Source organism: Polypterus senegalus, chromosome 1 (assembly GCF_016835505.1).
Source record: "Polypterus senegalus isolate Bchr_013 chromosome 1, ASM1683550v1, whole genome shotgun sequence".
Classification (NCBI taxonomy): domain Eukaryota; kingdom Metazoa; phylum Chordata; class Cladistia; order Polypteriformes; family Polypteridae; genus Polypterus; species Polypterus senegalus.
This window is the reverse complement of record NC_053154.1, coordinates 87053981-87078257: the sequence shown is the minus strand read 5'-3', so window position 1 is coordinate 87078257 and position 24277 is coordinate 87053981. Positions and strand designations below refer to the sequence as shown.

Genomic DNA, 24277 nt, shown 5'->3' with positions numbered 1-24277 from the left:
AATTTGAAAATCATGTTTGCTAGATTTTGTTGGAATTAAGCAAGTACTTACGTTACATGGGTTTACTGGGTTAAAGATTTTTGTTATTATCTTCACCATGATTTTCATTCTGCTTTTCCAGGTGCTCTGGATATTTAAGCCATTATTAAGTAGTGCTTAGACTAGGAAATGATGTGGCTGAAGCTTTCAACATTCAGTTGTTTGCCCAGGCATTTACTCCATGCTGCATTGTCATTATTAGGATACAATTAACAAGAGTCTAGGAGAATTTAAAAAAAAAAAAAAAAAAGAAAAATAGAGTGAAGAACTTAAAGAAAAGCCAAGCAAAATGACAACTTTTATTGGCTAACTAAAAGGATTACAATATGCAAGCTTTCAAGGCAACTTGGACCCTGAAGAAGGGGCCCGAGTTGCCTCGAAAGCTTGCATATTGTAATCCTTTTAGTTAGCCAATAAAAGTTGTCATTTTGCTTGGCTTTTCTCTACATTCGTAATGGCTAACACGGTACAACACCCTAGTACTTAAGAACTTAAAAAATGTAAACTTTACACTATGCTCTTCAGTAAATGAAGAATGAGAAGAACAATTAGAGGTAACTGGGAGACTGGGTGGAACAAAAACCTGCAGCCACCTGGGGTCCTAAACCACTGCATTACTGAATCATATCCAACGTGCCACATTAACTCGCTCTATCAAAACATTAAATACACAAGCTTTGAGAATGGGAAAGGCACCATATAAATAAAATGCAGTTATAGAGCAATTTACTTATTAAAAAAATACAGCATGCTCGTTTCTATTGTCACGTTTCTGAGATATGTTTAAAAACCACAGAGCTACAGTACTGTGGTTATAAGTAAACCCAAGAAATGATGAGGTCCTGGGACATCATATAACATGCTGAGATTTATAAGATTCCACATGTTAAGGCATCTGGAAGGTTGAAGACCAAGTGTGGTATAGAGAATCAGTTTATATTGCACAGAAGGTAGAGAAGCCCATGTTCTGAAGACACAAGAACAACAAACAATGAATCCTGCACTGGATTTGTCATCTCTGCACCATTAACACAGTGGGCAGTCATCAAGAAGCTGCATTGTATTTAAAATCTCCTAAAGATTAAGGGAGAAGGTGGTTTCAGGAGCACACATCATATACATCTAGAAAATTAAATCACATCACCACCCATTTTCAAATGAAACTTCTGAATTTCAAAGGACACGCCAAGCACCCCTCGAGCAGGGAGATGACAGTCAACAAGGAAGAGAATTGTTGCTCGCATCTGGAGATGCTTCTCAATCAAGATTGAGAATGCCATGGGACATTACAAGTAAAGTTAGTGGCTTTAGACCAAGTAAAAACAATGACTCCAAAAAAAATAAACTTCAAACTTTTATTCATCAAATAATAAAAGTAACCCATAGGGTTTTAAATATATTACAAAATAACACTTTTTCAATACAGAAAAAAAAAAATGTATAAAAATAAAAAAGTAATACAATAATTCACAGATTCAAACTCCATTATTTATAAAGATATTTTAAAATTTAGAATGAAATGCAGTGCTAACAGGAGTTTTCAAACAAAAAACACAAGATAAGAAAAGTGCATTGCTGTTGATTTGCCACAGCAGTTTAAAAATATGTACAAAATATGGCACTTGTAGTGAAATCCAAGAATGCTCTGACAATCAACACATTTGTATTAAACCACCAAAAGTGGAATTTGCACAGGCAGTTCAAAAGCATATTGCGTTTAAAAAAAAAAAAAGTGCTTTTAATACAGTAGTAACTAAAACCAAAATACTGATTTACAACAGGCTCAAAAAAGGACCCTTGCTCTTCTGATTGGATAGTGGCTAAAGTAGAATATCGGTAAGCTTATTTTGCATACATTAATCTGACTAAAAAGAAAAACAAATCAGTAATCCTTATCGTCTTTCCAGACTTCTACAAAGGAGCATAATTGGAATGATACAAAAGGACGGCTTAAAAAAAAAAAAAACCCGCAGCACATTTAGTGCAGCGCCCAAAAGACTCCTAATGCCCTGAAAAAAGGGGTTTACAGAATATGGAAATGCATATACACCTTAAAATTTCTTCTCAATTTCCAGAAAAGATCATTGAAATGCTAGAAGTATATAATTTTCATTTTGCTGTTGCATTACTGAATGGAGTGCTTTAAAGCTAGAAGTATATAATTTTCATTTTGTCGTTGCACTCTTCAAAACTGAATGGAGTGCTTTGCCACGCAATGCATCAGAAATAGTACTTTAAGCATATGGTTGCTTGTTCTCCTCGCCAGTATGTCAGTGTTGGAGCAGATCTGAAAAGATGCCAAAACCGATGCTGCAGTCTCACTCTCCACTGTAACCAGAGACCTGTCTGCTCAAGCAGCGTGCAGCAAGCCCCTGCCCAAAACTCTGCCAAGCAGGCTTCTGCAAAATCAGTACGATGAAGTGTCAAGTTCAAAAGACCAGTCAAGGCTTGGATGTGATTTGCTTATGAAACATTGCCATTGAACTCTTCAACCTAGAGAATGGGGAGGGAAAAAAAAAAGGAGAAATAAGTTTAACCCAAAAAAATGAAATCTAAAACTTAAAAACTTCACAATCTAGGCAAATTAACACTTAAGTACATGTGGAGAATGAAAAGACAAATACAACTTACTTCTTTATATGCAGGTGGTGGGAACTCGAATCGAGGAGCCATCATGAAAAGTGGGCTATCACAGCCATCATAGTCATCAAGCAGTGGAAGGGTGGGACTCTCCATCCTGTAGTCGTTGGAGATGTCACTGTAGCTTGGAGGTGCAGATGGCATAGATGTCCAGCTGTTGCTAGCTGTACCACTAGATGGCATAGATGTCCAGCTGTTGCTAGCTGTACTGCTGCTCTGACTGCACAAACTGTTATTTCGGCTGCTGAATCCATTGTAAGGAATGGTACCAATGACAACAGGAAGCTCCAGAATCAGCTTATCTGAGCCAGGGATGTGGACATATACCTGAAAGAGGAAAAAGGCATTTAACAATCTGTATTATCAAACTGCTAAGAAGTTCCACCATTTACTTTATGTGCAGTGAGACATCCAAGCAAACAAACACTCAAAGGCAACATACCATGAGGGCATACTCCACACGGATGATGTTGCAATCCAAGATGGAAGGCTTGATTTTTGGTACACGGATGGTCTTTCCTCTCCATGCTTCACATGTGCCTGAAATGATGTGGTTTCCCCGCACTGAGCACAGCTTCTGCCTCTGGACTTTGCTCCGTCCATTGGCCTGGTAGATGTGTTTGGCAACAATGGCTGCTTTTGGAACGACGATGCGAGAACAGGTATTTTCAAAATTTGCATCAATGCAGATATCCTCACCTGGTTCAGAAACATGGAAATGAGTTAGTCAAGTTTAATGCTCCGTAAGAAGTATCAGCAAAACTAAAAACAAGTCTGAAAATTAAGGCAGCTAGTCATTTTATTTTTAAAAACTTACCTTCACAGTATCCTCTCCTGTCAATCTTAGCATTAACAGACACCTGACCATCAGAGATGAACATGCAGGTCACTTTCTTTCCTTTTGTTCCAACTGCTGGAGACTGAATAGGAAATAAAAAAGATGATTAGTTCCGAGCCAGTGATTTAAGCATGGTCAGTTAATGAACAACAAATGGCTAATCACTTAAAAGTTTACCAAGCATCACTAATGGGACACAGATACTTTCTAAAAAGTTACTCTTTACAGATGGCTGTATAATGTATTTTAAGACATTTTCAGGAATTTTTATTTAAACATTATACACATGTAGGGTGACCATGTTGTACAGTTGTGTACTAAAATTGCTTGTCTACCAATATTAAAATTGGTATGGCCATATGGTGCATAAGCCAATAAACAGACTTAACTCTGGATACACTCCAAATAATCTCTTTAAGGTCTTAAAAATGCTCACTTTGCATGCTTAGAAACCTCTTACGCTAGTATCACACATGTACCATATGAATGTCTTACCATCAATTCTGGAGTGTTGACATCAATGGGCTCCAAAACTTCAAAGTTCTTCATTGTCTCCTGTGCAGGCTGGCCAGGTCTGTCAAGAAAGGCCTTGACGTAATACTGCACACTGCCAAACTTTCCTTTGTAAGAAGAGACAAGCTGTCTGTAAAGGACAAGAAAAAAAAAAAAAAAGGTTACCTTGTGCAAAATAAATACAACTTATTAACAAAAATATAAATAAATTGGTATAGCCTTGCATGCCTTTCTGAAATACTTACCCTTGCTGTGGAAGCTCGAATCCAAACATGTACTCGTATCTTTTGCCAGGCCTCAGAATAACGGAGCCATCCTCTTCTGTAATAAAGAGAAATAGTCCATTAATTTTTTTAGGTCAATTTCACGTCAAACAGCATCTCGCATTTGTCTAACTTTGCTTTTTCTTAATCACATGCAAAAACAGGGCCATGGGTATCACATCCATCAGCTGGAACAGAAACCGCTGACGTTGTTCCAGCTTTGCCTTTGTGTGCCACATACATAAAAGGCTGACTCAAGTTCATCCCGCCCAGCCGTGTTTCCCTTCAGAGACGCCAACTACGGGAATCCCCGCTCGGTACTCCGCTGCTCCCCCTACAGTTTGCCAGCGAAGCCAGTCAGACATCCCGTCAGTCTCCCATGCAATGCAATACAATACGCTTACAGTTCCCACAAAAGGAGCTATGCCCTGTGCCTTAAAGAAAAACGCTACTTAAATGTTATAGTCATTCGGTCAACCTTAAACATGATTCCATAAAAAGCTTCAAAATCCCAGTTATAATATGATAAAAAAAAATAACGGAGCATGCCTACCTGTGGGATGGTCGTCCAGACGGAGCGTGTCTTCGTAGCGCAAGTAATCCACTTCTTCTTTGCAGTGCTGTTTGCCTTTCGGGTATTCCACTTTTGCGCATCCGATGCCGATCACCCGCATTGCGGACACCTGGGTGAGTTCCTGTACTTCCAAGACGATCTTTCCAGCCACTTTATCTCCGCTGGAGTAGCTTTTAGCTGGATCGTTGAACACGACCTCAAACTCCTTTAACTTTTTTGTCATTACAACCATGTTGATGGTCTCAACTGCAATACCCTATTGGAATTAATTATCTTCTGTATAAAATAAATGAACAAGCACAAAATTCCGGGGGTCAATTGCTTTCGTTTTTGTGTATGGTTTAACCACTAGCCTGAATTAAGCTCCAACCTCCTATCGCTCACTGTAACTGAAAACTGCTGTAAACAATTCAGGAAGCTGCGCTTTTATATACCCAGCCTCAGCCACTGACTCACTCGCCTTGTTTCTCCCACTCAGCTGTGCATGTGCTTCTAGAGTGAACGGCATGAACCACCGCGTGCACAGCACTGCTATTGGCTGTAGTGAGTTGTTTGTGTCGTTCGCAACCAATCAGCAGCAAGCAGGTACGCGTGGACAGCACATGGACTTCAGAAAACAGCTTGTGCGCTCTAGGCTTGAGGAGGGGAGGGGTGAGGGAGCGGAGAGGGAGTGCGGGCCGTTGTCAGAAATGTAACAGACATCATTGATTGATGCGAAAATTTGCCAATCCAGTTCAACACAAGTTGTTGGAATATTTGGAGTCTGATGTGTTTTCTCCACAGAGAACAAATGGGCGGGTCAAAATGTACTGCAAACATTTTAGGGATGCGCATTCCTCACGTTTTACTCAATAAGGCTAAGAGAAAACGGTCGAATTGCGAGAATAAATCTTGCATTCCTGGATAAAAATAATAACGACGATTATCTGAGTGAAAATATAAAACACTAAATACTTTTAATAAATAGCGTTTCCAATATTTTTCTTTCTTTCTTTCTTTCTTTCTTTCTTTCTTTCTTTCTTATAAATAAATGGAACAACAATTATTTGATTTCTTCCCAAGATCTAAAAATATATCTTCGTTCACTTCTCTAATGTTACCCTAACTGCATTTTTCAAGGCTCAGTTTACAAGGAAAAATATGTAACATTCGAACGACACAAATTGACCACAAATAATATTAATACAGATGGCAATAAAACTAAGTTTCAATGACAGTCCATTTTAAAAAAATCGAAAAAAATCATGTGCTCTTGACTTTGTCGATTTTCTTTGTTCGACCCTGAACTTCCAGATTGTTTTCTGAAATGCGCCACGAGTGTGCGTTTGTCGCCGAATTCCTGCGCAACTGTGAAAGTTTCTATGTATTGATATAAAATTGTAGATATAAAACGAGTACTGCGTTTAAAATAATTTTCTTTTCTACTTTGTAACACATTTTACAAATACTTTGAATCTATCCATCCATCTATCCGTCAAGCCACTTTGTAACCCGCTTATTCACTTAACTTTCTACATTGTCATTATTGACAACGATATTGTTGTGCCCAGCGATGGACTTGGCCAGGGTTGCTTTGTGTGCCATTTGGTCAGCTCATATAGGAAAAGCGAGCTCACAAAATGGGTGGATAGTTGACAATAAGAAAAATAAAACTATCCAAGCGATCAACAAAAATACCATCGGATATAATACTACTACTAATAATAATAATACATATTTTGAACCATTTGATATTGGATGGATGCGAGTTACGTATTCATTCATGGTATGCTCGCTATCTTTTTTAACTTGCAATATGCAGAGCAAAGATAGTAGGCTGGCTGTATAGCAAGAGCTGATAACTTAGGTTGATGAACAGTAAATTTAAGTAACGTGCTCTTTTGCCTTGCGTATGTACTGTGTTTTAAAATATAAAAGTAACAACCTTAATTTTAAAGGCTAGATATAGTATCATTAAAGACTATGTAACATTTACAACTTCAAATCACTCTCATCATCATCATCATCATTATTATTATTATTATTATTATTATTATTATTATTATTATTGTTGTTGTTGTTGTTGTTGTTGTTGTACTTTGCAATCATAAAACAATGTCTGGGAGCGGAATGTGCATCATTCTGTAGTTATCTGCATTCTTGTAAACAGATTAGAAGTCATCAGCCTGTGATACTGCAGCGGGCACAGCAGTTTATATGTGCCCCCTAGTGGAAGCAACGCATTATGTCCTTTGTTTAGGCTACCTGAATCTGGAAGAAGCCAGTTATTTTGATTCATCACATAACAGCCCAAATCCGCCTCCGTCAGAATCCCACCCCCTCAAACCCCCCACCCCCAAACCCTCCCCAATCTGGCCCAACCCTAGAAATGAGGCGCCAATCACTCGCATGGTGAGCCGTCGTCTTGTTTTTGACGTTTGTTTAAAGGAGTTGCGTTTGTATTCTCCTCGCTATTGTCTTTCTGAGAAGACGCATCCTTTACCGTGCCACAAATCCTGCGATTTGTGATCGCTCCGGGACGGAGTGACCGTCTTGTGATTGCTTGCCGCGTGTTAACGTAATTTTATAGCCCATTTTTCATTAGTGAGAGAAAACAAAATGTGAGGGAGAAAAGGCAAAGGAGATAGTGCATGTAAAAGGAGGACGCCAGCGTTATGTACAAGACTACTGGAAAACCTGCGAAGATCAAATACAAATGCGTGTCCCCGATGCTCAGTCCCCGAATTCTATTTCCCAGAATAAAGTATGAAAGTTCGGTGCTAAATGTGTCGCCATTAGCCTGTGCTCTTCATGTGTGGCCCACCATCACAACTATGTAATTGCCGCACAAGCAGAAACGTGTGACCTGTGCACCTGATATTCACTCTTGGGATATACAGGTATGGACGTGTGTGATCAGGAGGTGTTGTAAAGTGTACTGGATGTCCATGGTGAAGGGCCCACCCTTGTTAATATGTTTGCTTATTTCACATATGGTGCCATGCCTTTTTACTTACTAGCCTTTATCTGTAATTTGTTTAGGCCAGGTGTATTCAGAGGCAGTACAGATCACTTTGGTTCATAATAGTAGACATTTTTTCATATGTAGTTTGTTTCTGTATTTTACCATTCATGTCCAGGAAACCTAAAACAGAAATTCGGTCAAAACATTTTCAAACCCATTTAATCCCATTGAAGTTTACAGGAAGCTGGATCTTATCCTGGCAGCACTGAGAACAAGTGTAGCATAACAATCCACTAAAGCTAATGCTTACTAAATAGCAATGATAAACTAATAAGAGCATTGTGCAGAAGGCAAGAAAAAGCACACACCATGCCCCTGCAGAACAATCTCAGATATGCCACAATGCAGGGATAATTTGGAATTAGCACACGCATCTTTGGGGTGTGGGGGGAAAACTTACACAGATGCAGAGTGGCATCCTGGCACAGGATTGAAATTGAGGATGTTGGATCTGTGAGGCAGCAGCACTAACCACTGAATTACCCAGAGACACAATCCTATTCATTTCAAATAAAACAGGTTAAATTGTAAAATGTTACATGCTTTCAGTGGTGGAAATAAGATCAGGCTTATAGTTTACCCAGAATAGTCGGTGAAATACAATGTAAGGATAGCATTATGGCACAGATTAGGTTTTATCGTGTGTGTCCATCAAGGCTCTTCATCATTTGGGCTCAAACCCCAGTCATCTCAGTCTCAGCCCTGAGATAAACCAGCCATGCTAATGAGTAGCTAAGCTGAGGCAGACTCTGCAGAGCAGATATATTGATATAGAGACCATGGGCCTCATGTATAACGTCGTGCATAGAACTCACACTATAACATGGCGTAAGCACAAAAGTGGAAAAGTTCGTACGCACAAAAAAATCCAGATGCATAAATCTGTGCGTTTGCCAGCTTCCATGTTCTTCCGCTACATAAATCCCGGTCAGCATGAAAAGTAATGCATGTGCACACGTCTGCTGTCCTGCCCCGTCTCCTCCCATAATTACAGCTCTTTAAATATGTAAATAAATATAAATCGCCCTTAAGCTCAGCGTTTTGTGAAAAGGCAATGGCAATAGCACGGGAGGAAATAGAAGAATTTCAGCGAATACCAAGTGGAAGCAAGGAAAAACATACTATTTGTTGGTTTAAACAGTGGTATAATCAACAAAAGGAAGTTGATCGAGTGACATAAAGTGTCGGAGAAACTCGAAAGCTTAACATTACAAAGTCGCACAGTGCCCGAAATAAAAAAGAAGTTGCCAGATATCAAAGTCGTCATGAAAAGGTGAGTCATAGCCCACCTGAGTGTCATATGAAAGCTTATTAGGGTACAGAGAAAAAAAAATAGGCACACAGTGGGGAAAAAAGCAAGAAATGTCAACTTTAATCTCAAAATTTCCACTTTAATCACGTAGTTTCTTTTCTCATTAAAGTAGAACATCATAAACTTCATCTTAAAATCGTTTAATTTACTAGTTTCTCAAATCCCATCGTAACTAAAGTAGCACGTTAAATGCTTTGTTTTGTATTTGATCTTCTATGTCCTTTGTGTGTGAATCACTATGTGCTTCTTAAACAGACTTTCTCTTCCTCTGTCAGGACACAGAATCCATTACATTCATAATGTTACTGCTCTCTGAATAATTAAAATACTGAGATGTATACTTGATATCATTGTCATGATGATAGGAGTTAAAGCATGTTATGAAACATGGGGACACGGTGGCGCAGTGATTGTTCATGTCTCATGCAAGATGCTTGCTGTGCCGTGCACGACCTTCAATGAAATAATTTATTGCAGCAGTACTGTCTCTTTTAAACGTACTAAGCCCCAATTCCTGTCCTTACTTTTCTTTCTCCAAATACCCAATCGCCACACAATCAGCTCTGTAATAAACATTAAGCCAGCTGTAAGCTTAGAACACAGATTCTTCCAGAATATTATTATTTTTTGTAAGACTGTACTTTTGTATTTTAAAACTCTACCTAACCAATGCATCTCTAAATGTTTTGGATGACCTTGCACTTGTATCTTTAAATATTTTTCTCTTGGCAATCCTTTCTTTGTTATTTTTGTATTTCACCTTTTGCCCTCATGAAATACTTTGGCTAAAATCATATTTATTGTTTTTGCTTATACTTAATTAATGAACTAGACTGAGTTAAACCAAAATAAACCTACCTATCAACAGGCAAGAATCAAATTCGAGAAAATAGACTAAGAGGTCAAACAAAACAAAAGTAGTGAGAAACATAAAGGCAACAAATTCTTTTCTGTTTCTTTTTTTTGAAGAGGTTGTATCCAGATATAGTCAAAGGAGCCCACAGCTGACATTTTATCCTCTCACACCGATCACTTGTGGGTCACTACCTACTGTATAAAGACACACCCCTAGAGATGTCTGATGTGGACAACAGGTCTCAGACTGGGGAGAAGTTGTTATGTTTGGACAACCCCATGTCCTGGATGATCCAATTACTACCCTTGGTCCTTTAGCTCGGTACAATAGATCAGCCGCTAAGAATTTGGTCTTGATATTTAACAGTTCTCTCAAGTTCCATAAGCAGATTAGTTCTGTTGTTAAAAATAATTACTTTCAACTAAAGGTTTTAGCAAATGTAAAACCCAATCTTTCTTTTAATGATTTAAAAAAAGTAATTCATGCTTTAATCTCCTCCTGTTTAAACTATTTGAATTCCGTGTATGTGGGTGTGAATCAGTTGTCTCTTCGACATCTTCAGTTGATCCAAAATGCTGCTGCTCACCTTTTAACTGGGAGAAAAAATATGATGAAATCTCACCTATTTTATTCATTTATTCATTAGCTTTCAGTAAAATGTAGAATTGACTTTAAGCTTTTAGTATTGGTTTTTAAGGCTTTGAATGGGTTAGAACCATCAAATATTTTGCAAAGTTCTTGCAGGTTTATAATCCCATTAGAGCTCTTAGGTCAGCCCTCGTAATGTTTCTGGATGTTCCACGGTCTTATCTCAAAAGAAGAGGTGATCGAGCCTTTGTAGTAGCTGCTCTGTCCATTTGGAACAACTTTCCTTTCCATATTAGAACCACACAGTCTGTTGAAAGTTTTAAATATTTGCTTAGGGCCCATTTCTTTGCTTTGATATTGGACTTAAGTTGAGTTAGTTTCTCACTGTTGTTTTTTTATTTTATTTTATTATGCAGATGTTCTTTGTTATTTGTGTGTTTGTTAATTGTATGTCATATCTTTTCAGCAACTTGGCTCAACTGTGGTTGCTTTTAAATATTCTGTCTAAATAAATTTGACTCGACTTGGACTTTGACATGACTTCTAGTCATGGGGGGATGTTAGATTTGCTGACCACAGTTGCTGATCTAATTGCTGGACTATTTAAATAACTGAAGATCACTGTCACATTAACTCACTGAGTCCTGACCATCCGTCACAGTCATGCTTGCCCCTTTTTGTGACAGCTGATTATGTGGAGTCAATGCTATATGAAGAGTTTACAGGTATGGCAAGTTTAGCCATAGTCATGGCCCTATTATTTCTTTTTTCCACTCCATCGTGGTATGTTAAAATTACACAATCAGACAGACAAACTTCTCTTCTGTTCATGAGGTCCAAAACACCTGCTTTCCTTATCCCTTGTTAGATAGATAGATAGATAGATAGATAGATAGATAGATAGATAGATAGATAGATAGATAGATAGATAGATAGATAGATAGATAGATAGATAGATAGATAGATAGATACTTTATTAATCCCAAGGGGAAATTCACATCAATTCACATTGTTGCTGTATTCTATGCCTTCATTATACTGTACAGTATTTCTGGATGATCATTCATTGGCTGTCAGCATTCATGCACAGAGAACCCATCCCTAAAACTAAAGACAAAGTCAAACCTGTCTGACTTCATTGAAGTGAGACACGGACTAGTTGGAGTGAGTCACAAGGTATGTGACTCTAAGCGACCAAGAGTCACACGAGTGTTCCACCAACTGGCTCACTAAGATAATGTAAATGGAGGCTATGACTGAAAATTGCTTAATGAGAAATGGCCTTTACAAAATATTTCTTGTAGTTTCCTCAGGTTCTGGCCACATCAATATACTCCTCCACTTAATTCTTTAAAAAGCTTTACATTGTAAGCATCTTATATAATTTCACTGCATGTAAAATGGAATAAGATCTATTATTTTATTTGAGAATTTCAAAAAAAACGACTTCTGCTTGTGTTGTGAGTTGGAGTTAAGCTACACCATTTAATTTGATTGACACGAGGCTGAAATGTTTGATTTGGAACCTAATTATGTGTGAATTTCTTCTGACCTCGTGGAGTTTGTTACAGAAGTGATAAATGAATAGCCGGAAATGCTGAAGTGACATTGAGGTCATGTCACATTGGACGACTTTTCCAGTGATTATCAGTTGTAGCCTTCATTTAGATCTAAATTGATCTTAACAAGTCAGAAAAGTCGCTTCGATAAAATCAGACCTGTGTGATTTTGATTTAGTTACAGGGTTGAGCTCTGTGTACATGAAGCTGACAACTTATACAACTTATTTTTGGTATACCACTCTTCACTGAGTGCAGCCACAGAGCGCTGTGAACAACTCCGTTAAAATACCAATATAGATTATACTAATTACTAAATACAGAACTGGAACAGATATAAATACAAATTGGTTAAGACACACAAAGAACAAACACAAACTGATTAAACATAAATAGAAACCAACAATATCTGTCCATTAGTTTTAATGGCAAAACTATGGGCAGTTGACATTGGTGGAGGTTAAAATTGTTTAAGAGAAAGTGAAAAATAAAGTCACTGTCTTGGAGACCTCAATAAATTGGCCATTTGCCCACTCCTGGGTTTTCTAAGGTACTTGGGGCTTTGGACCTCACAAACAGAAGAGAAGCTCATCGTCTGACAGACTTCTCCTGTTTCATGCACCACAACAGAATGAAAAAAAAAGTAAAACAAAAAAAAAAGGGGGATGAGATTGATGCGGATTTCGCCCCACCTGTTAACCCTTCGTACTGCACTGGCTACGTCAGGCAGCATGCTATTAGCTGTCAGAAAAAGAGGAGAGCATGACTTTGCTGGATGGTCAGAACATGACCACTAAGTGTGACATTGTCAGCATTGTGAGCTGTTTAAAATGGCATGGACCGGCAACTGCGGTCGGCAGACGTGACATACCACAAGACAAAAAGTGTGTAACGTGTCATCGGCCTTACTGGAATTCTTGACATGGTTAAAGTTTGACAGTTTGTCTTTGTTTTAGAACCCTTATTTGAGATGGTTAAAGCATTGATTGTTTACTTTTTCAACAAAAGGTTTGATAAGAACCATTTCAAATAGTGCATTCTGTTAACGTGAATATTGATTTACTGGAGGCATGGCTCTGCACTCAAAGGATGGGTATACCTAATAGACAGAAGGTCTAAAACCAGACAACCAAGTAAAGAGGTCTTACAGGTGCCATATGAATAAAATGTATTATTATTATTATTATTATTTAACATCTGAATATGACATAAGTTGCTGTGTGCCTTTAACGAGGCTGTGTAATAAAGCATTGAACCAACCTGGAGTGAACGGCCATCTACTGCAGCTACAGTAAATCTGCCCGTGCTTCTTGTGCTGTTAGATACTTATGTTGAATAAATGAACAGTTTACTTCACTGCTATTCTGCCTGTGCTTACTCTAAGTGAAAGTATTATATAATACTAGCTGTGTAAGCCCATGCTGTAAAAAGCCTGGGCTCCTAGAAACTGTTGAAATCGTCAGAAAAAAAAATTGAAATGCAGAGTCGGCGGTTTCATTTTGCCGATGTGCTCACATCCCCTTGTCTGTCAGTGGCTAAGCGAGTTTCTCTCTCCTCGGAGGTTTTGTTTTGCTGATGTGCACGCCTTGTTTGTGTATTAGCGGCTAAGATCCTCAGCGGTTTCACTTGGCAACGGACTCGCTTTCTTTCAGCTTTATGCTGTAGCCTTGTACTTCTTTCTTCATCCGACTTATTAACTTGGGGCCGTCTTGCTGGCTCTTTGAGCTTCATGCTGTAACTTCGCACTTCTGCGCCGGACAGACAGACAAACACATTTCCATGCTTAGAAGTTTATATATACAACTATAGTCTGGAGTATATGCTCCCACATAACAGGACCTAAAGTCTGAGGTCATTGTGAAAAGAAAAGTATTTTCTTTTCACAATCCATGATTTAGACATTTGATGTTTGCATTTTTTGAGTTTCTTATCATCTTCTTGTATTTCACTGCAAATTTATTTAGAAAATTGTACATTTACTTTCCAGAATATTGGCTAATAAATGGGACAAGTGGTTAATGGTGCTTCCTCAGAGATCCATTACCCTGAAATCACATCCCATTGTCCTTGTCCTGCATGTTTGTCCTTCAAAGATGTGTATGTGTGAAAGTGGGCCCTATCATGATCCAGTTAGTTGGTAGCCCCCTGCAACGCTGACTTACATTAAGAGGGTTAGAGAATATTGTGTTATACAATATTTATTCACAACAAATATGCTTCAATGTGCTTTGATTATTACATGTCCCAAAGGCAATGTCAGAAAACTGTGCTGATATATAAATATAATAAAGTTTAAACAAAATATGATTTGCATAGGTAAAGCCTAGCCATTGCCTGTACTGATGTGAGGAAAACATGCAAACTCCATGTGTTTAGACCATCTAGATGAATGATTAGATCTGAGATGGAGCAGCACTAAACATTGCAGAACTTGTAACAGAAAAATGGAAGCCCTGAACATGTATGAGACAAATAAAGCACAGAAATCCCATGCGATATTTCCATATCTACATTAATAGTTTTTTAATATGTGGAAAATTTTGAGCATAATAATACAAAAATGCTCTATTACCCCTAAACTCGCCATGCCTCTCATATTTCTACACAGAAATGAGCCACCAACTGGGTGAATGAACACGTTAAAGTTTTCAATGTATACATTGTAATATAAGATAAAAAATATGTCAATGGAAATGGAGTGGCCCTAAATGCCTAAAGTCAGCAAAATTCTCATAAAGAATGGACAGCTTCTTAAAAAGGCCATCATGGTTTTAGGAAACACAGTACTGTCAAACAAAACAAAATCATTTCTCAGAGTACAGTACTAAGAAGTTGCAGTTAATTGTGGCCTTCCAGAAATGTTCAATAGCACAATATCTCTGAAGATGTTCTAGCCCATGACAACAATTGTAAATATTTGAAAAATGGAGAACGTTAAGAAGACGCATAGTGAAGTCTATACTCACTCTCTGCAAGACATCCTGGTACGGCACCTGCTCAGCTCAAGACCCCAAATTACCACACAAGGTGGTATCATCAGCTTAATGTCACTGGCACACAGCTGCTTTTGGTCTAGGACCACCTAGAAATGCAAACGGACCTCCAGCATCCTGTCACATCTCCAAAGATATGCATGTTAGCTCTTCACCTGACAGATTTTCACTTATACAGTTTAATCACTCACTTTAATAAATCTAAAACATTTGATGACTTGCTATGTCTTTTTTTTTACTGTTAATACAGTAATCAGTACTTTAGTTTTAGAATCAGAACTGGAATCACTTTTATTCACCATTGTAAAATAATTTAACTTGGTAGTCTTAGGGCTGCTTATAACACAACACAGCATCACATACAAATACCATAAATAACATAAGTTAAATAACATACTGTACATTATAAAGAGTTGCAAATTAGTGCAATTCTAAAGGAGATGTGCAAATGATGATGTGCAAATGAAGGTGTGAGTGTATAGTTTGTACTTGTACATATACTGTACACACACACACACTCACACACCCCTTCAACACAGTACATGAGAGGACACATTAGTAATCAAGGGTGACGGGCTAAATTACTGGCGCAGAAGAGCTATGGATCTGGGAAACAAACTGCTTAGGTGTCTGTTACTTTTAGTTTTAATTGAAGAACAAAGAAAGAATTGTAAATGCCTGCCAGTTAAGAAACCAATAAAATATAATGAAGACAAGTCACATCCCTCCACCACTGCAGTAGTGCAGTGGGTTGAGTCAGCATGGAAAACATTGCAGTGGTTTCTGTGTGAATAATACTTCTATTCCTGTCGCTTTTGTTTCTTATCCCAATTCTTTGGCAGGTTGAAATATTAACTGTGATTTGCTACTTTGGCCAATCTATCTATCTATCTATCTATCTATCTATCTATCTATCTATCTATCTGTATAGTGAATTTCATATAGATCTATCTATCTCATGAAAAAATATAGACAGATAAATACCAGCTATATAATACAGTATATATATACATATGGAACAATATCATCCAAACCAATCTGCAGTTTTTTCATGAATTTTTTTAGTATGAATTGGGTAAGCACATTGTATTTCTCTGGTAAACGATAAGTAAGAGTAGTTTTTCAAGCCGGTGTTCTGCCAGTTCATATCCGAAAATACTCAAGGGTGGTTTGCTGCCCTCTAGTGGCTTCTGCACATCTTTGCATTCTTTTTCTTGGTGCTGTCCTCAAGCATCACCTAGTGGGGTTTTAAAACCACTGACCGAACTTGGAGAAACCTTTGTTTTTCTTAAGTGTCATTTTAAGTTATTTTATTTAGGCTTTTATCATTCTCATCTGATAGTTTTTCTGTCTAATCATAAAATTTTATGTCACAAATTTGTGTGAGTGTTCTACTTGAGTTGTGCCTTTTTCTGCAGGTGCCTGTATTTTCTCCTACATTGTAACGATTAGGCAGAATAAATCATAGAAAAATGAACTTGCAAAGCTGATTGAATTATCCATCCATCCATTTTCTAACCCGCTGAATCCGAATACAGGGTCACGGGGTCTGCTGGAGCCAATCCCAGCCAACACAGGGCACAAGGCAGGAACCAATCCTGGGCAGGGTGCCAACCCACTAGGGCCAATTTAGAATCGCCAGTCCACCTAACCTGCATGTCTTTGGATTGTGGGAGGAAACCGGAGCGCCCGGAGGAAACCCACGCAGACACGGGGAGAACATGCAAACTCCACGCAGGGAGGACCCGGGAAGCAAACCCGGGTCTCCTAACTGCGAGGCAGCAGCGCTACCACTGTGCCACCGTGCCGCCCCTGATTGAATTAGATAAACGATAACATTTTAGTTAATGTTGGGGCCTCATTTTACTGTAATCAGACACATTTGAAGCTCATTTTTGAACTAAACGCTTCCTTTTTTTTTGGAAAAAATTGCGGCGGTACAAATAATAAAAAAAGGTTAGGACTGCCATATCTAATCATTCATTCTTTTCCTAGCATACAAGTCCATTTTCGAGGCAGCTGTTCTGTATACTGAAATACAGCTTAAGAAATCTTTCATAGGGTAGCTGTGAGGTGCTGCTCCGACATCTCACTAAATGCTGTCGAGTTATATTTGGTTTTTTATTTTTATTCTCACTTTATTTAATCCAGATTTGTTATAATGCAGTTATTTATTCTCACTTTAATTAATCCAGATTTCTTAGAATGCAGTTATAACCTGCTCACACTACATCTACAGTACACGCCTCTCTTTAGTTCCAGAATCAGACCAAATGATAGGAAATAGGAAAATAGGACCATTCTTGTGCAAGACAGACTGTCCCCTGGTCCAGGACAGTCTGCTTTGACCCCAGTGTTTCTGTACACTTTGTGAGCTAGAGAAGGTATGTTCTGTGCAGTTCAATGATGATACTACTTGACTCTTGGAAAAGATTCACTTCTTTTATTAAATCAACCATAGATTGACAAAATAATGTAGGTACAGTACACCGTTTATTAAATGATAAAGTTCAGATTTTATTAAAGTTAAATCAAAAAGATATCCAAAGCCAAGAACTTCTCGATTAAATGTGAGCTCAGTTCTAAGAACAAGGAGTCCTGTTTGAGACAGTCAATGCAGGGCAGCTCTTTGTCACCTGTTCCTTTGTAGGGACACCCAGATGTGCCATTTTTCAAATCTGTTTTGCTTTAATACAAGCATTCTTTATAAAAAAATATATTTATTGGTGCTTTTTATAAGTCTTAAGCATAGACAAGGAGACAATAAGTAACCAGCCTTTGGTGTTTAAAGAGGGTCACAAAAGCCATAAAAGAACTATATTCGTCTTTTAATTCATTCCTTCATCCAACATCCTTCAGCCAGTTTTAGGATTAGCAGTTCCTGTAGCATCTATAAACAATTTAACAGCTTCTTTAGAATATGGCAGGCTTCTTTTCTAATGATTCCAGTATTTTCATAGCAATGTAATAACATTTTATATATTAACATTTTGCACACTTTGTTTTAATGGAAGTTGGCTTTGAATGTAAGGTGCTATGTGGACAACTGCAGGGCTGAAGCCACAATCCTCAAAAGTGATTTGTTAGGTGAGTGCTTGTTATTCTTTGTGAAATCTTGTGCTTTACTGGCATTACCGCCATTCCTAAAGGAGATGCATAGCATCTGCTAATGACTTAAAACATGACTTTACCCAAACTGATGCATGCACAGTCAGCTAACCTTTAACCTTTTTTTTATCATGCAAGCAAAAGCTGGTGAAAGTGTATTGAATGAATTAAATGATAAATTGAATTAAAGTGCGATTAATCATTAGTATTACTCTACGTACAAAATGCAGATATAACATTTTCAGCCACGTTTAATCAAATGCAGGGTCACAAGTCAAACACATTGGGCATAAGCTAGAAACCAGTCTTGGACAGGGTGGCAATCCATCGCAGGGCCCGCTCACACTTACATACATAATCACACTTACAAGAGGGACAATGCAGAGTCATCACTTAAACTAATCAGCTCATTTTTAGAGATGAAGCACGAGGAGAGCAGGCAAACGCCACATGAAGTGTAACCAGACTTTTTATTTGTACCAGGACACTGACTGCATCTATGAGGCAGCAGTTCATACTAGTGTGCCACCATGCTATCCCAAAACCAGGATGTGCCAATGCAAATTGCATATGGTGGCTTCTCCCTTTCCAAACTGGGGGGCACAGCCTTCACTGTTTGTCAGCATCAATCAAGAACTGTAACAAATAATATCACAAGTCCAAGCAATAAACAGTTTGACTCAAACACTGCCAATGCTGTGCTGTGGTGGGTCATCTTTTGGTTTGTCCTGAGAGTTGCAGAGCCAGGTTGGTTAGTAATGTGTAGACATTATCCCTGCTGCAGTGGAAGGCTGGTGCCATGAGTGCTCATATAGATCCTCAGATCAGATGACTGGTGTTTTGCACCTTCAATTTAGTGCCACATACATAAAATTCACAGTCCTGCTTAATGCGCACCCAGTCTAGCGATTTGTAAGAAGAAGGACTGATAACTGAGTAAAACAAATACCAGGTTGTTAATGAAAAATCGATTCCTGTTATTGTGTTATTGTGGATAACAGCCTTGTCTTTTTTCTCATCTTCTGCAGAAGACGCCCCTTGAAGGAAAAAATCTGGATGTGAGCGTCTGTAGGCTTTGCGCCTTAGGAACCAAGGTACCTGAACCATTCCATAACATTTAAGTAATTATTTACCGCTCTCATACTGATCTTTCTGATCATAAAATAGTCCATTGCGATAGTAATTGATGAGAGGAATTCATAATTAATTACCGAATTTCGGCATTTGGGGGTTCTTCTACAGTGCCTGTTTCTCTTGCACAATTTGGCTCATCATCTCAAAACAGGCTCAAGTTTCAAGTTTGGTATTTTTACGTTCGGCCATTTTAGCTCTAGACTGTCGTCAAAAAATTGTGACACACACACAGACGCATGCCTATCAATATAAATGTTTTTGGTATTTGGGGACCCTAAAATGTCAAGATCTGTGGAAAACCAGAGATTGACATTTTTAACAAATCTAAAGCTTATGCTTCTCTCCCATAGACGATAGGCTATGGTGGTGGAGAGTGTAAAGAGAAAAATCCCACCTCTTCCAGCTATAAAAGTCCAACACCTTCTAATGTCACCATTTCATTTGAACCTTGGTGAAAGGATGAAGCTTCCTATAACTAACCCGATTTCAAGAGCCAAACCTCTCCACAAAGCCAGGAAGGCTGCTTTATTATTCTATTTTGTATCCTCAAGTACTAATTATGAGTTACTTTGAGAATTAAAGGGGGCAACCCCACTGGCACACCAACACTTTCGGGACTCTCCTTGTAGTTATTCACCCAACCATAATGGATAACATTAATCCCTTTTGCCAGACCACCTTTTTCTAGTGTCACAGGACACTAAGATCTATAATGGAAGAAAATATTATATATTTTAGTAGAGTAATTACTGTGACTGCTGATTTTGATACCACCAAAGCAAATCACCATGCAAAATAATTTCTGGACAGCATTTCAAATAAAAGCAGGCAATTGTTGTTTAAATTTACTTTTCTGTGCAATATTTTTTAATCTGTATTAAATAACAAATGTTTTTGCTTGTTATAAACAACTAATTCAATGTAATTTTATTGTTTAACACATACTAAAACTGTATATTGTGGCTGTTTCTTTCATGACAACATTGGAGTTTGCATGTTCTCCCCGTGTCTGTGTGGGTTTCCTCCGGGTACTCCAGTTTCCTCCCACAGTCCAAAGACATGCATGTTAGGTGCATCGGCGATCATAAATTGTCCCTAGTGCGTGCTTGGTTTGTGTGTGTGTGTGTGTGTGCTCGCCATGCCCGGGGTTTGTTTCCTGCCTTGCGCCCCATGTTGGCTGGGATTGGCTCCAGCAGACCCCCATGACCCTGTAGTTACGATATAGTGGGTTGGAAAATGGGTGGTTGGAATATCAGACTGACATAAAAAGAAGAGCTTGAATTTGTGTAAGCTGTTCTAATACAGAGTGTCCATAAGAAATGTAATGATTTACTTAATGAGGTAGAAGTGCATAATAAACAAGACTAGTTGCACCAGATATTTGAAACATTAAAAGGTATGCTTCAATTTAAATGTTTAAAGTTTAAATGTCCAAAGACATGTAGGTTAGGTGCATTGGCGATTCTAAATTGTCCCTAGTGTGTGCTTGGTGTGTGTGTGTGTGCACCCTGTGGTGTGCTGACACACAGCCTGGGGTTTGTTTCCTGCCTTGCGCCCTGTGTTGGCTGGGATTGGCTCCAGCAGACCCCCGTGACCCTGTAGTTAGTATATAGCGAGTTGAATAATGACTGTATGATTGTTACAGAAAAATCAAAAGTAACATAATTTTCATAGTCACTGACCTTGAAGTAGTCTAAAACGATACGATATGTTTGAAATGTTTCATTTTTAACTTTCTCAGAGTGGCGCTTAGAGGACAAGGACCACAAGTAAAGAATCAAATATCAAAAATTTTATCACACATGTGAAGAGCAGCCTCGAAATAACAAAATGACCCTCCACATGCCTATTTTATTGAACCCCATTTTTTCAAAGATTAGTGAAAAGGAGAATATTTCCCCCCTCATATCCTATTATGGGATGAACCCATAGGGTTGGTTGATGTGGCATGCACAACTTAAAGTTCTTCTGATCATTTTTTGCTGTTGACACTCGGGTCCGAGTTCAGGTGGTTCGGTGTGTGATGGGTGCGGCAGAACCTGCTCCCAAAGGGTGTAATTTGCTGCACAAAAGATGGTCCAAAAATGGCATCAAGTTAGAGTTCTTTTAGGACTGGAGGGCCAAAAACAAGGGCAGCCCCAGAAAGCTTGACATATGTTACAGTATATGTGGGGGGTTTTCTTGCACCGATGAGTCAATAGGCACTGGACAAAAAAACGGAAGTGATTTTAAAGTGTTCATAAGTGAACATAATATGAAATAAAAGCAAAGAATGAAGGTTTGATTGCATTGGAACTAAAGATATGTTAGTGCATCTTTCATTTTACCTAAAGAAAGATCTGTATTGTATTTTTAATCATTTGTAAATATATTCTCATAAATTATTAGTGGTACCGCAAATAACAAAAACACAACATGGTATTTGTCAGGTTTGTCTCTCCTGTTCTTCATTTCTTTTTCATTTCATCATTTCTTTTCCTCTTTTTTTATCTATTCATTAGCCACTATGCCCCTTTTGACTGTGTTTAATGACTGCTTTACCCCTTTCGTCTATAAAAATGCTAGGTACTCCTTTTTGACATGCATTTGTGGGGTAAGGATGTGTCCTACTCTGACAGACTCAAAAAATTAAGCCTGTTTACTCTCGAGCAGAGGAGCCGGTGGGGGAACCTAATCCAGGTCTTTAAAATCCTCAAAGGCATTGATAAAGTAAGCACCATTCTTTCATCTTAAGGGTGAATCACATACTCAAAGACATCAGTGGAAATCTAGGAGAAGTGCACTTAAGGCTGAAGCTAGGAAACACAACGAGCTCTGGGACTCTGGAACAAACTACCGAGTCATGTAGTTGAAGCAGAAACCTTGACAACCTTTAAGAAGAATCTGGATGAGATGTTGGAACAACTTAGCTATTAGATAAACAAACCAGCTTGACGGACTGAGTGGTCTCCCCTCGTTTGTCAAATTTCTTTCAACAAAGCAGTTATACAGTACGTTCTCCTCCCACAGTAGATGACAGTGCTGAGGAAGCAGCAGATCTTCTGGCTGGAAATCCAGAAAGACTCCTAGGTGTCTAAACATTTCAATGTGAATGTCAAGAGAGAAGAGTTGCAGTGTGGCTTAATGGCAAGAAGAGTTTGAAGTGCACCCTGAACTCAGATGTTAATAAGGACTTGAAAATGAACTAACCTCGGTGTACCAGATCAGCGTATGGAGATAATGAGCGACAACTCACTGTCCAGGAGGACTACAAAAAGAAAAACGGAGGTAAAAGAAGAAGGAAGTCTTTGAGAAAAGCAGGCCAGCTGCTACTTCTATTACAATGAGATCTGAAGCATCTTATTTATTGGGAAAAATGGGTATTTTCCCTTTATGTGCTTTATAATATTTGCACTGTTGCTATAATGGTTATACTATAATAATTCTTTTTGTTCGTACAGTTACCGATGCCTTTCACTTTATATCAAGTTCCATGACTCCCTTTGTAGAATCAAATGTACTGTATGTGTCACAAAAAGGTATATTTATATGGAATTGTTGGTTTTTTTACAACATGAAAAATATTAAACAGCTCATTTTCTGCTTTGCCAGAAGAGTATGAAATTCTAAAACTTTTCTACATTAATCTAGCAATGAGCTGTGTCATAAAGTATTACATATTACAAACATCTGTTTTTCACTATGCTGGAGAGGTAATGACTCCACACCTACAGATAAATAAATGGGAAAAAAATAAAAGCATTGTTCTATTCACAAATCCCACCATCAAGTGGAAATCTAAAGAACAAACTTTTGCTTGATGGAAGCGTTCAATATTACAAGCGCTTAACGTTTCTTTTTTTAATAATTAAGCATCCATAATAATCCTAAGGCCTTGTGTCCTGATTTGTTTGAGTGGAGATGCTCTTCAACTTCTCAGAGGTGCTACAAATGCAAAGGCTGATTCACAATGTCCTCCAATGAAGAAAATCAAAGATGGCTATAAGAGGATGAAAAGATTACAGAATACTGAACATCATCACAAAGAACAGCATTAAAAAGAATGTCATATGACTTGGGGAATTTTTACTAGATAGGCTGGGTAAAAGGTGCAGTTTATCCTTCTCCTGGATAAATATTCTAGCATCCTTCAAAGCCAAAGTGGCAGCAGCAGTGGCATTTATATCTCCTGTGGCCAGAACATCAAAAACACAGGCCTGAAAATAAATGTCCTCCTTTGGCAATTCTTTCCCACATTTTATCCTTGCTTCTTGCAGCGCTGATGAGGAAGGAAAGAAAGGGAGCCTCTCTAATGTTGGACAGCCGCCCATGCACAGCTGGAGGTCCTGTTCCTCTGTGGATGTATTAGCCACTTCCATTGGAATCTGAATTGAGAAGGATAGGAATGAGCCAGTCTGGCGCACAATAACAGTGGTCCCAATGTAGGCTGCCTGGATCTCAATACTCTGCCCGGGTACTTGTCCCAGAACTTTCAGGCTATTGCCTCCCCGGCGCTCTCCTCCGTTGGTGGACCCATCACTGAAAGCTGCTGGCACGTTGTTTAACTCGGCTTGGTAAATCTGCTGGTCTATGCACTCTTTAAAGTCCTTGAAGATAATTGTGATCTGAAATTAAAGAGAGAAAGCAGGAGTAGTAGAGGGTGGAACATGTATAACATTTTAAGTATTGTTTATAGAAGTTAATTTATAATAAAATCAACAGAGAGTATGCCTGACATCAGTGAACAAGTGTGTAATAATGAAATAAAGAAATCTTTATATAACATTAGGGTTCCAGAACTGAAGAATTGAAATTTACATTTAGGAAATACCAACCAATTGAAATCCCAAAGGGCTCTCATTTTTCAGCCAGGGCTC

The 24277-nt window shown here is 38.4% G+C and overlaps 2 protein-coding genes across 3 annotated transcripts in view; both read right to left on the bottom strand.

The window, feature by feature from the left end:
• Positions 1–1496: 1496 nt before the first annotated feature.
• On the bottom strand, positions 1497–5284 carry LOC120528746 (thioredoxin-interacting protein-like). The gene is made up of 7 exons (XM_039752893.1): positions 4847–5284; positions 4276–4351; positions 4013–4160; positions 3497–3599; positions 3122–3378; positions 2671–3006; positions 1497–2532 (listed from the first exon to the last, which is right to left on the bottom strand). Exons 1-7 carry the CDS (start codon positions 5097–5099, stop codon positions 2503–2505), a joined length of 1203 nt encoding a protein of 400 aa, XP_039608827.1. The 5' UTR covers positions 5100–5284; the 3' UTR covers positions 1497–2502.
• A 15678-nt stretch (positions 5285–20962) lies between these two features.
• hjv (hemojuvelin BMP co-receptor) overlaps positions 20963–24277 on the bottom strand; it is a 41638-nt gene continuing 38323 nt past the window's right edge. For both annotated transcript variants that reach the window (XM_039752889.1, XM_039752884.1), the window contains exon 4: positions 20963–24025. In XM_039752889.1, coding sequence (XP_039608823.1) covers positions 23420–24025 — 606 coding nt within the window. In that variant the 3' untranslated portion in view covers positions 20963–23419. The remainder of the gene's footprint in view (positions 24026–24277) is intronic.